Raw genomic sequence first — 13,562 nt, 5'->3', positions numbered from 1 at the left:
TTATGCCAAGTACAGAGAGGACTATATATCTCTTGGGAAATGGCAGAATTATAACAGCTAATTTCCCTGCAGAAGATGTGAAAAGCGCTGTATCATAAAGCAAGCATTATTATTATTATCTGCTTTGTAATAAGAGCAACCTTGGAGTTGTCCGTGCCTTGAGTGTTTTACTAATGTGGAAGTTGTGTTGTTTAGAAAGCAGCCCTGGAATACAGATCAATTTTTAAAAGGATTCAGGCGTAGAGCAGAAATTCAGAGAAGTGGTGGGATTTAAAGATTTCAAAATGTGCTTTCAGACTTTTTATCCAATTTATTATCAGAAGAGGAAACAAATTTGAAAACTAGTCATAAAACGGCAAAAGCTTGATAAAAAAGGGTTCAAGCTTTAAACATTTTTCAATATTGTCTTTGCACAAACATATATGCTTTGGCAAACATGTGACTGTATTTGTCAGATCCAAGATAATTTGTTATTCTTGCAAGGGTATGCACTGTATTTTAAACTATCTTTCTCTAGTCGTCATAGCAATTATTCAAAAAAGGATTAGGGCAAATGGAAATTCTGAAAAACAACCTAGTGGTAGAATCGACTTTAAATACATATTGTGCAAGTCGCAACTCTCAAAAGATACTCCCTAACCTTTTTAAATAATTTAGTTAGTCGCTGTAGGTATGTAAGTTTCTCAAGTGAGATTTTGCAATGGAGACAGGAAAGTTAGGAAACCCAGACTTTTTCAAAATTGCAGGTAATCTTGAGATTTTAACTTCTGTAAAGTTATTTTTGGATTATGAAAAACAGTTTGTAGCATTTCAAATTATATTAAAGAACTCAGATTTTAAAATAAAGTAAGAAAGGGCAGTTGCATGAGGATTTGATATGACCTAATTTTACACACACTGGCATCTTAGCTGAAAATCTACCAGAAAAATCCTGTCATAAACTTTGTGTTTTAAAAAGATAGTTTGAAAACTGATAGCAGGTATCTTTGAACATAAAAAAAACAATAATAAATTAGTCATTTTCAATCCATGATTGTTTGTGGGACACTGCTGTGCGCAATTGGCTGCCGCGTTCACCCACAAATATACAATCAATTCACTTTACAGTATATTCTGTGAAGCGCTTTGGGACGTCTAGAAGACGTGAAAAGCGCGATATCAAATGCAAGGATTATTATTATTATGTTTGCAATGTTATTTCCTTTCCATATTTTAGGAGCTGATGAGTGAGAATAAGCTCCTGTGGCTAAACTCTGAGCAGCAGGAGAGTGAATAAATGTCTATAATAAAGATTGGTCATGTTGGACAAGCTACAATAAATATTATAGCCATCAGGGGAGAGGAGAAATAGACTCAATAAAAGCTGGAGTTGCCAGAAGGAAGAGGAGAAGCTGTAGTGAAGGAACAAAAGCACTCAATTATATGTTGCAGTCTTCAGTTTTTCCAAACCTTTGCTAGCAATTGGTATTGCTATTGAAAACCAGAAATCAGGTTTTCAGTCTGTCAGCACATCCCCATTTCTGCTCTCGTTCACCATCTTTACATAATGGTGTAAAGAACATCTGCCTGACCGTCCCTCCATCACAACATCTGTGTCTGTCCTGAAATTGCCCTTTACAACTCTAAACCCATGTCCTCTTTCTCTATTGTCTTTGTTCATTATCAAATTATCAATTAATTATCAATTATTACATGGGTTACTGTTTCAATCCCATTGGAGTTCTGTAGCTCAGTGGTTAGAGCACTCGCTTTGCAAGTGAGAGACCTGAGTTCAATTCCAGGCAGAGGGCGAAACCTCGGGCAAGTTTCCTTACTCCACACAGAGCCTAATAATAATCCCTCCAAAACCAAAAACAATAATTAAATTGGTCATTTTCAATCTACGACTGTTTGTGGGACATTGCTGTGCGCAATTGGCTGCCGCGTTCGCCCACAAATATACAGTCAATTCACTTTACAGTGTGTTCTGTGAAGCGCTTTGGGACGTCCTCCTGACGTGAAAAGCGCTATATCAAATGCAAGGATTATTATTATTATTATTATTATTATTATTGTTCCAATTCTGCTAAGCAGACAGCTGTTGTCAAGGTGAAATTTATCATGTCACTTTTTGACTTTTAAACTATCATATGTTTAGTAGATTAAGTACACATGACCAAGGGGAACTCTCCAGTAGAGAGAGCTGCATTTTACGGACAGGAGCTTGCTGGATTGCATTTGCTGCTCTTGGCTTGGGATACATTGGGTGGTCAAATTGATCCCACCTACCCAGGATTAAAGCTTGCCCTAGACTGAAGTCTTATTTCAACAGTACCTTAGATTTCCATTTATCCTGGATTCCTGGTTACTTTTGCAAGCTTTAAAAATTTCATTTTTGGCACCGTAAAGGTTGATTGGACAGAGATTGAATAGAATTCACACCTTGTGCTATATATTCTCCAGCCTACGCACTAACTCTCATGGGTTCTCTTTTTAACCTGCCTGTTTTTTTTTCATGCATTAGTAAACGGGATCACAATGCAAACTTTAAATTGTAAATTATAAATGATATCCAGTGTACCTGAAACCATGAAGAAATTGTGCACTGTTCCATAAAAAGCTCGAACGATAAAACTTCAGTTTTCAGTGTCCTACCTAAAATAACGTAATCTTGCATGGATCATGTTCGTTTACTTTGATTTTTTAAATTAATTTTAAGTATAATTTTTAAACCTATTATGCCATCTATAAACTTGGTCCAAATAAAGGATAATATTATCCAGCAAGCATCCCTGATATAGCACATTTATGATGGTATCATTTATATTGTATTCATTCAGCTTTACCAGTTTGATAAATGTCCCAGCCACCTGATACCCGACATGTATCCTCTGTTTTAACATGAACTGGGTCAGGGACAAAGTAATTGCACATGAATTTGCTAAAAATTGATGTAAAGAATTCCCAGCATAGCCATCCTAATGATTCATAGCCTACAGCAACTCTAAATTCTACCTGCTATTTTTATACCTTCAGCATAAATGAATTATGTTTTTCTGTTCAGTAATTTAGATTTTTCTGTGTTGTTGCCTTGTTGAATGTGATGGAATGTTTCCTGTCACAATTGTGAGGCTTTATGAAATAAATAATAATAATCCTTGCATTTGATATAGCACCTTATCACATCATCCAGATATCTAAAAGCAATTCAACACCCAAAGAGATCCCGCTTATCTCCATCCTCCCCCCAAGAAGGATAGTCACTAGTTGGTCGTTCGACATCCGACAAGTACATATTTGAGCCCCAACGAGGTGGATGTTAGGTACCAGGAACTCACTGCGAGTTTCCCAGTGTGCAACACATCTCAGCATGAAAAGTGTGAGAGCATTATTACCATCTTCCTGTCCGCAGCTTGGGCACATGTCCTTTCCCATTGAGTGATGGTTCTACCAATTGGAAGTGTGGAGCTTAAGCCTCAACGATGTGAGTTCAAAGTACTGTGCGAGGCTTGAATCCAAAAAAACTTCTGATGCAGAGGCAAGAATGTTATCAGGCTGAATAGAACAAATTTAGAATAGAGCTTCAGTCGAACTGGCTGCTTGCTCTGTGGTTCATAGGTGAGCTTTGGTAGTCTAGGAGTGCATCTTAGCCAAGAATCTCTCTTCACCTGTCACACACCAATAGAGAGAGGTGAAGAGGGATGAGGGGCCAGTAATCCTGGCTGGTTTTACTCTTTCCAAACCCTGGCAAGACTGGGGCCAGTTTAGCATCCCATATAGATTTGACTGAAGCTAACAAACTCAGCATGGACTAGGATTTGAACCAACGAGTCACTAGCCCCTCTATCGACTGCACCATCAGGACTGCCCCTGGTGTATATAATGATAATAATAATAATCATTGCATTTGATATAGTACCTTATCACGATTTCGAAACGTCTCAAAACGCTTCACAGACAGAATACATTGTAAAGTGTACTGACTGTTTATTTTGTGGGCGAATTGCGGAAGCCAATTGCGCAGTCGTGGACTGAGTGACCAAACTATCATCACTTTTCAATTTTTTGGACGGGATTATTACCACCAACGATAAGTCAAAGTGAAGTGGTCTGCTTTCCAGCGGGATCAGGAACCGCTCGCCACAGGCTGTACAGAATTTTTCTTCACATTAAAAAAAGGATCCTCAGACTTCCTGCTGTTCAGTAACCTTTGGAGTCAAGGAGAGCAGATATGTCAGTGTAAGTAAATTACAAGATTGCAGCACAGCTTTAGTTTGTACAGTGTCTGCTGGACGGAGCAGACTTAAATGGCCAAATGACTTCTCATTCCAAATGTTACATTCAGATAATGTGGACAATGAAAATTGAAAACTTGAAACAATTCTCTAAGGCTTTTCTAATGTTTGAGATAGTGCGGCAGTGGGAGAAGCAGCAGCTGTTAAAAAAAACAGCAGCAGCAATAGATTTCTGTGTTTTTAGTTATGCATATAACACACTGCTGTTCATGCCAATTAGCTTAACGATGATGAAAGTTTTAGTGCATGGAAAGGACAGTGAAGCACTGTGGAACTAAGGAATTACAAAGCGATTGAAAACACTTGTTGATGACAGGTTATACATCAGTGGGACTGATCAAGATGGGCTTCACCTGCTTACTAATTAATGTGAACAACAGATTGCATTAATTTAGGTTAATATGGACTTCAGCTTTTGACATTTACTATTATATTTTTCTCTCTCCGGTCTCTGTTCATGAAATGCTTGTTGAGAATTATAGTAGGAAAGGAAATGAAATGAAGTTGAAATGTTTATTCATTTAATTCACTGTCGGTCAGTTTACAGCCAAATAGTTCTTCCTGACCATTGAGGGAAGTACAATTTTGGATGCAGCATATCCATGGAAAAATCCTGCATTAAATCTGAAATTGCAAGACATTTGTCAAAGGGATAGCTATTTTGTTTTAGTTTCCCTCTGACATGCAAGAATTTTAAATTAGCACCTCTACACTATGTGCCTGTTAGTTTCATAGAGTGATAGCATTTAGAATCAAAAATAGGACTGAGAAATAAAACAGTAGTTGTAGCAAAATTATCTATAACTATTAAAAGTACAGAATGACAATGCTCTAATAGCTTTGATATTAAATTTATACAGGATGTTGGTCAGGAAACAACAACAACAACAACTTGGATTATATAGCGCCCTTCACGCCGGATGGCGTCTCAGAGCGCTTCACAGTAACGGATCCGGGGACCGAGCCAGGGGGAGGTGGGGGAAGGTGACCAAAGGCGCGGTCGAAAAGAAAGGTCTTCAGCAGAGACCTGAAAATGGGAAGGGAGGGAGCGAGATGAAGGGAGTGAGGAAGGCAGTTCCAGAGCCTCGGAGCGTAGTGGCTGAAGGCACGGCCGCCGAGGGTGGAGCGGAGGACTCGGGGGACGAGGAGGAGGCCAGACCCGGAGGAACAAAGGCATCGGGTACTTTTTTGAGGAGAGAGGAGGTCAGAGAGGTTGGGGGGTGCAGAGGAGTGCAGGGACTTGAATACAAGGGTGAGGATCTTGAAATCGATCCTCTCTGGGATAGGCAGCCAGTGCAGTCTGGCAAGGACTGGGGTGATTGGGGAGCGGAGTTTTGTGCGGGTGAGAATGCAGGCGGCAGAGTTTTGAATGATTTAGATTTTATGGATGGTAGTGAAGGGGAGACCGGCGAGGAGGGTGTTAGAGTAGTCCAGCCGAGAGGTGACAAAGGCATGGACCAGAGTTTCAGCAGATGTGATAGTTCATTACAGAAAGGCATCAGAGCTTTGGAGTGGATTCAGCATAGGTTCACATGGATGATGATAATAATAATAATAATAATAGTAATCCTTGCATTTGATATAGTGCCTTATCACGTCATCGAGACATCTCAAAGCGCCTCACAGGATATACTGTGAGGTGTAATGGCTGTATGTTTTGTGGGTGAAACGTGGCAGACAATTGCGCACAACAGAGTCCCACAAACAGTCATGGATTGGGTGACCAAAGTATTATTATTTTGAAGGGATTATTACCCCCAGAAAGAGGTGATGATGATGCCAGGGATAACAAAATATAGCTTTGAGGATGGGGTCTGTTTTCACTAAGTAAATGGTGAAAGATTATTTCTGCTGCTGGTTGAATTCGTAAGGCTAAGATAGTCGCTGGAACAGAGAAACGGGAGATTAGAAAAAATATTTTCATGCACTTTGACACAAGTGGCATTTGAAGGGCATAGTGTTTTAAAAGGGAATTGGATATGTATTTGAAGAGAGTAGGTGACTCCAGTTAGCAGCTAGTGCCAGCCGAGGCTTGATGGCCCTATTCCCTTTTAAACGTCTCCTGTTTTGTCATTTTTATGATTTCTAAGCGTTTTTTTTCTAAACTAATTTATCACAAAAATCTGGAGGGGGGAAGCAGATTGTTATCCAATTAATTGTGAATGGATTTGTGTAAGAAGTACTTCCCAAATTTTTGCCCTCATTCTCCCACTAGCTTTCATTATTGATGAGCAAAAAGTTCAGCTTTGAATCACCCCCTGGGCCATTAGGTTTTGAAATATTCTCTTAATGCTTTTGAAACCCGCAGTAGTAATGTGTTTGCTAATGCGGCACTACTTCAGCATATTTACTTGACTATTTTTGTTTGATTTCATGAGGATCGGGGGATCAAACAACATTTACCTGGAATTTACTTGGAAGTGTGCCTGCAGCTTCATTCATAGGACCCTGTTGGCATTAAAACTATTAGCCAAAATAAACCCTTGATCTTTATTTGAAATTGGAGCAAAAAATGGGCTTTTACATTGGGATTGATTTTATTTAAAGAGATATGTGGAAATGGGTTAAAAACTTTAAAGGTCCTTATGTATATTCTACAACTGTGACCTTTGGTTAAGCAGAATGCCATGTTACGAGGGTGAACAAAATGAAGTTTGCTACACTTGCAAAGGCTATATTTCCTTATGACTTTCTTAAAATGAAAAACCTTTTTGCTCACATATATCTGTTGTTGTCAGTCATTCAGACTGTGCTCACTAAGATTAATTGCGCAGAATGTTTCAGTTCAAGGGTATAAGATGCATAAGAATCTTCACCCTAGCCCTCCCGAATCCAACTCCCAGCTTGGGTGCAAACCCCTCACTTGTCCAGCACCTTCAGACATCCTCCCGACTTGAAAGGCCCTACATAAATGCAATTCTGTTGTTGCTCAGAGTCCTGAAAAGGTTTTGCATGGCCTTAAAGTAATTCACCTAAAGCCAAAACACCAAGTCATTTTGTTTCGAATTGATTTTCCATCAATTTTCAATTGCAACGCTTATGAAAGTTAACTGATAAAGAGAGAATTAAGCTGAGTGCATTTATTTTTATTTTAAATAGGTAAGTTATTTTCGATGTATACTTAGAACACATGAGAGTGGTCATCACAGAGTTTATTTGTTTAAGTTGTGGCTATCTACCTAGTAGTTATTACACATTATTAAAACACTTTACACTTTAAGCACTTTGGGATGTCCTCCTAATGTGAAAGTCACTACATGAATGTAAATTTGTTTTGTAGCAGCAAACAGATTTTGTAATAGTCTAGAACAAGATGCTGTTTTTAACTGTACTTGTAGACCCTTAAGTCATGGTGATAGTATAATATTTATCAGAGTAGTCGGTAAGCCTTCAATCTTTGTGCGAAGAATTTGATATCAATCATTCCAATTCATACTCGCTGCAGGTAAATGCAATGATTATTTGTTATTGATATCCAACCTTATGTTGTGTGTGCAGTCCTGGTGAACAACAACATAAAAGCCTAGGCAATGATTTAATAACTCTATTGGCTGAAATACAATGTGCACAACAGATCCATATACAACAATAGCAATCATATTAAAAAAATCAACCTCCTAACGTAAATGCTGAAATTGATGAATAACTCGCTCCACCCACCCGTCTATGTAGTTTATCAGTACAGCATCTCTGTTGCTCAATTGCAATATATCTGTTTGAATTACTCAAAAGTAACGTATCTTTCTGAGTGATGATGTCTGCAAGAGATGGATCTATGTTGGATAGTAAATAGCAGTACACGTTGTAGATCTCGGCAAACTGTACAGTTCTGGTCACTGCACTGACCGTTTTTCTGGAGGTTTGTAGAGTGTGCAGTCTGATTTATACATCCCATTCCATATTGCATAAGAGACTTTTTTAAAAAAAAAAACTGATTTCAAAGTTCTACCTGTGTGTAGGTTAAAACAGACAGCACAAAATGAGTTGAATAATTATTCCAAATTATTTAACAAAAAATATTAATTTGGTCACTGAATCCACGACTGTCTGGGACGCTGCTGTGCGCAATTGGCTGCCAACTTTTGCCCACAAAATATACAGTCGCTACACTTTACAGTATATATATTTTGTGAAGCTCTTTGAGACGTAAGGCGCTACATCAAATGGAAGGATTATTGTTGTTATTGGCAGTCGACAACCACAACAACTTGCATTTATATAGTGCTCTTCACGTGAGGTAGTGTCTTGGAGTGCTAAAGCCAAGCCAGTTGTTGTATCGCACAATGTTTCCAAGCCATTGCTGCCAGAAATTTGTTAGAGAAAAGTGTTTATTTGGGCTGTCCCAATGGAGCTGAAATGGCTGTTGTAATTCCTCAAGGGCAAAATGCATTACAAAGAACTTGCAACCACTTTGCATCTCCCCATGTGTACACTAATGATCTTGTTTCCTCTTTATTGAGAAACCATACAATGTAGTTGGACTGTTTTAGTGTGACTGGTGTCTTAATTTACTGCATTTATTAATCTACTGGCAAGGAATTCAAATTGTATATTGGTGCTGTATGAATTACAATATATGCAATTTATATCACTTTATAATTAAAAATCTGTTTGTGCCTTTTAAGTTACACATATTTTAAATTCATCTTTAAACCTTTCCAGTGAATAATTTGCTTTAAAAAAATGCCCTCCAAAAAATCTCTTTAGACTAACCTTGTTCCAATCACCCTGCATTTCCTGTAATTAGTGAAAAATAATTATTGGCGTGCCGGAGTATTTTGAGCACTACTCAGTATTCAGTTAACAAGAGGAATGACATTTAATCAGAGGGAATCAAGAACCGTTCATTACCCAGTGAGTAAGTAAGACGCTTACAAATAAATCTCTGAAAGAAGCTGGTCCCTGAAGCAGCTTTGATTTCCATGGGAACAGAATTTAAAAGGTAATGAAGGATAATATCAGGTTGATAGAATAAAATGCTGTATTGAATCATTGGAAATTTCACTAGGCAGTGATGAAACCCACAGTTTGCACCTAGTTTCATGCTAAGTAGTTTTCCAAAGACAAAAATATCACACACACACACAAGAACACTGCATCAAAGCAGCAGATGATAACGAAGCCTAGCACCTGACTCTGCAGAGGTAGTTTGTACGAATGTACTTTTTGTGCTGTGGTGTGTGCCTCATACAAATGTGATAGATCCCATTTACAGCACTTGTACTGTGTGCTTTATAAAACCTCAAAAATGTATATTCCACTCATCTGAGTCCTGAACTCAGTGATTAGAGCACTCACCTCTCAAGCGAGAGACCTGCGTTTGATTCCCGGCAGGGCGAAACGTTGGGCAAGTTTCCTTACTCCACACGCCTCTGATTACCTAGCAGTAAGTGGAAACCTGTTTGTTAGTCGATTGCTATTCCTGGGGTAATAATTCTTTTTTAAAAAAAAAGAAGAATTCGGTCACTCAATCCACTACTGTTTGTGGGACACTGCTGTGCGCAATTGGCTATTCGTGCTTTGCGCACAAAATGTAGTCAATTCACTTTACAATATATTCTGTGAAGCGCTTTGAGACGTCTTGAAGACGTGATAAGGTGCTATTTCGAATGCAAGGATTATTATCTTTTTAGGACAACAGATGAAAAGCACACTGTTTTAAATTGGTTTAAAGCAATGCTACTGACTGTGGGGCCTTTTTGCCTTTAGCTGATCCAGGATGATGCCGTTATATAAAAAAGTAGTTGTAATTTAGTAAAGAGTCACAAGAATATTCACTTTGCACTTTAAAAAAATGAACACAGTGAGAACCATCCATTTCTCTTTCATACATCTATAAATCATCCCAATAAATGAAGTAACTCATCTTCAGATTTTAATCCAACATCACAACTGATTCTCTATCATCTTCCTGTCAAGAAATGGCATTCAAGGAATCATGAATGCATTATACAGGTCAACTTTGTTATTGTGCAGTGGTTTGGGTCAATAAACTCAGAATCAAAGTTATAAAAGATGGTTATCAGTCAGTGCTTCCAAGTTGTCGACATCAAAGTGCATTATAATGGGGGTCAGACTGTATAATATTTATGTATTGCTTCCTTTATTAGTTTAATCATTAAAAAAATTAATGTATTTTAAATTTTATCAGGGGCTCTCAATAAGTTTTTTGTTCATTTTGATATTGGGAAAGGTGAAAACCTAACATAATAGACAGTCATTTTATTCACAATTTGTGTTAAGCCACAAATGGTGGCTCTTAACATTACTGCTCTAAGACAGATGAGTCTTGGGTTGCTCTTTTGTTTGTGTATTGGTTGCATTCATTGCAGACGATTTTACAGAAAGAAACGGAAAGCATTCACACTTAAAGTTTCTGTATGTAAGTACCCAAACACTGTGGTACAGAGTAGGAAGCTGAATCTGTGAGTTGAAACCTGTAGGAATGATGGGCAGGATTATCAGAAAACCATGGCCATATTTCAGTGTCATTCCAGACCATCAGATTCACTATCTCGCCCCAAAATATAGTCAATTCACTTTACAGTATATTCTGTGACGTGCTTTGCGACATCTCAAAGACATGATAAGGCGCTATGTCAAATGCAAGGATTATTCTTATTATCTATTTTAAAAACAATCTGGTTATCATGGGAGGAAGCCTATCTATAACCTGTAATATTGCAGCTATACATAGGTCTGGGTAGATGGACATTTATGTACATGATACCATTTTGAATACGAACATTCATGCAATAGTTGGAACTATAGATCAAGCTGATTTGGTCTTTGACTAAAAGTTCCCCATCATTGAGTTCAATATATTGCAGGAAATGATTTATTTTTACAATTTAGAAACAGGGAATGTTTAAATTAGATTTTTTGGTGTGCTTAGAAAACCTTATTTCAACTGAAGTGCTAATTTATTTCACAATGGAGTGGGGGCCTCAATTATTGCATGAGTGTTTGAGAAATAAAATCAATGTGGATTGTAATTAATGTGTTTGTTGTTTACTTCTTAATAATCTTGTGATGAAAGATTGTACGCTGTTGAATCTTTATTCAGTGAATTCCACCTGCTGGCTATTGTTAACATTGCACTTTGTTGGAGAACAATAATTCTTTATAGAATTGCATAAACTGTTACAAGCATGGAAACAGGCCATTGTTTATAAACATGCCAGTGTTTATACTCCATATGACCCATCGTTGCTCTTAATGCTCTTTCCCATACCCCTCTACCCACCTGTCCATCATGTTTGCAATGAAAGAATATGCAACAGTGTACAGATAGTTAATTTTATAAGGGAGCCAAGTACTTAAGTATTTGAATGCACAAATGTTAAACAAGTTAAAACTGAAATATATGAAGATGATTATACATGACGTAACTTTTTAAACCAGAAGAATGATGTTGTAATAATGCTTTGAAGAAAGCAAATCATGTTAAATGTATTTAATTATATCTAACCCACCAAAATGTATATTGTTGCACTGCTGGCTGAGATTACAGTGCTTCCCTGGAGGCAAAAGTCTCAGCTTGGTAACATTTAAGGGCATTGAAACTATTACCCTCCAAAGCTAAAATAAGAAAAAAAAGGTTGTGTCACATGACTGTTGTTATCAAGAAAATTCTAGCCCAAGGGATTATAAGACATTTGAGCTCCTTCGCAGTTTGTAGATGTGGAACAAATACTGCTGATAATCATTATGGAGGAGAAGATTAAAGAAACCAACATGAAAAGTGTTTCTTTATTGTCTAATTTAAATAAGTGCATAATATCGTTTTGAACCTGACACAATAAATAGCTAAATTGATTCACCCGCTGGAATCATATAACTAAACTTGAAGCTTAAATGACTTCCTTTACAAAGCAGGTAAATACAAGCAATGTGTCTTACATTCACTTAAACCTAATGAACCCTAATGAAATAACAGATAATAACACTATAATGCTGCTCATCTGAAGGTTATTGCATCTTGATATGTCTTGTCTGCAGGTTGAAATAAGTCCTTTGGAAAATGCAATTGAAACAATGCAATTAACAAATGAGAAGATCACGAATATGGTTCAACAGCACATGAATGATCCAAACCTGCCCATTAACCCTCTCTCCATGCTGCTGAATGGAATTGTGGATCCCGCAGTAATGGGAGGATTCACCAATTACGAAAAGGTTTGTTCATTATGTTGTGCTAAACAATTGCAGAAGTTATTGTTCTCCAATTGCCACACGTCACATTATATATTGAATCATGTTAATTTTGCATTTAGGTCATCTAATTGTTGTGAAGATATTTTCTCCAGTACTGCAAGTTTCCATACAAAAATAAATTAATTTGGAGAAAAGGTTAAACTATCAGTTTTTATTCTTGTTGCATGTGCATAATCACATGCAATTACACAGGCAATACATTTAACAGTAAAAATTCTATGAAGCATTTTGAGACATTTCAACAAGATTATATTGGCACTATATCAAATGCAAGGAATATGATTTCACTGTTTGTTGTGAGTCATATTCTTAATAATAATAATCCTTGCATTTGATATAGGGCTTATTACTTCTTCAAGACGTCTCAAAGCGTTTTAAGGAATGTAAAGTGAATTGAATATTCTCAACATCCTCCCAGTGTGAGACGTTCTATATCAATGTAAATTTGTATTGTAATTGCATTTAATGAAACTGAGCATACGTTTATTTTCCCTCTCGTCATGTCAGGCTTTCTTCACTGGAAAGTATGAACAGGAACATCCTGAAGACCAGGAGAAGATTGAAAAGCTAAAGGACCTAATTGCATGGCAGGTAATACCATGATCCTAAATTCCTGAGAAAGCTGAGTACAATGAACGAAGCTAAGCAGTGTCACCCGAGACAGAAAATCATCCTGGTGAAAGGGTGTCTGTCTGTCACTTGCTCTGGCTGAATAAATGTCACACAATCCTGAGTAACAGACTCCTGACACAAAAATGTCAGTAGATAATCCCAAGTGAGATTAAAAAGACTTAATAATTGTCGCAATCTCTCTGGTGAGGCATTTCTTTCACATAGTAACCTTCTTGTACAGTAATGGCATTGCAATGACATCTTCAGTAGCATTTCAGAATTTAGCGATTGAACCTGTAAAATGAGTTGAAGTTTGGTTCACAGTTTCACACATTTTTGTATAGATTTTTAATGGGCATCTTTTCGAAAGTACATAGAATTCAATGATTCATTGAAATAATTATATCAGGGCTATTCATCTTTTGACTTAATCTTGGTCATTCCCATCCGGAAGTATAA

The 13,562-nt window shown here is 37.4% G+C and overlaps 1 protein-coding gene across 4 annotated transcripts in view; it reads left to right on the top strand.

The window, feature by feature from the left end:
• Positions 1-13,562, top strand: part of dock1 (dedicator of cytokinesis 1) — a 237,010-nt gene that overhangs the window by 206,063 nt on the left and 17,385 nt on the right. For all 4 annotated transcript variants that reach the window (XM_042337074.1, XM_042337072.1, XM_042337073.1 and 1 more), the window contains 2 exons: positions 12,276-12,452; positions 12,999-13,082. In XM_042337074.1, coding sequence (XP_042193008.1) covers positions 12,276-12,452; positions 12,999-13,082 — 261 coding nt within the window. The remainder of the gene's footprint in view (positions 1-12,275; positions 12,453-12,998; positions 13,083-13,562) is intronic.

Source organism: Callorhinchus milii, unplaced genomic scaffold (assembly GCF_018977255.1).
Source record: "Callorhinchus milii isolate IMCB2004 unplaced genomic scaffold, IMCB_Cmil_1.0 Scaffold7, whole genome shotgun sequence".
In the NCBI taxonomy this organism is placed as follows: Eukaryota; Metazoa; Chordata; class Chondrichthyes; order Chimaeriformes; family Callorhinchidae; genus Callorhinchus; species Callorhinchus milii.
Note: the sequence above shows the minus strand (reverse complement) of the source record. Positions and strands in the feature narration are given on the sequence as shown.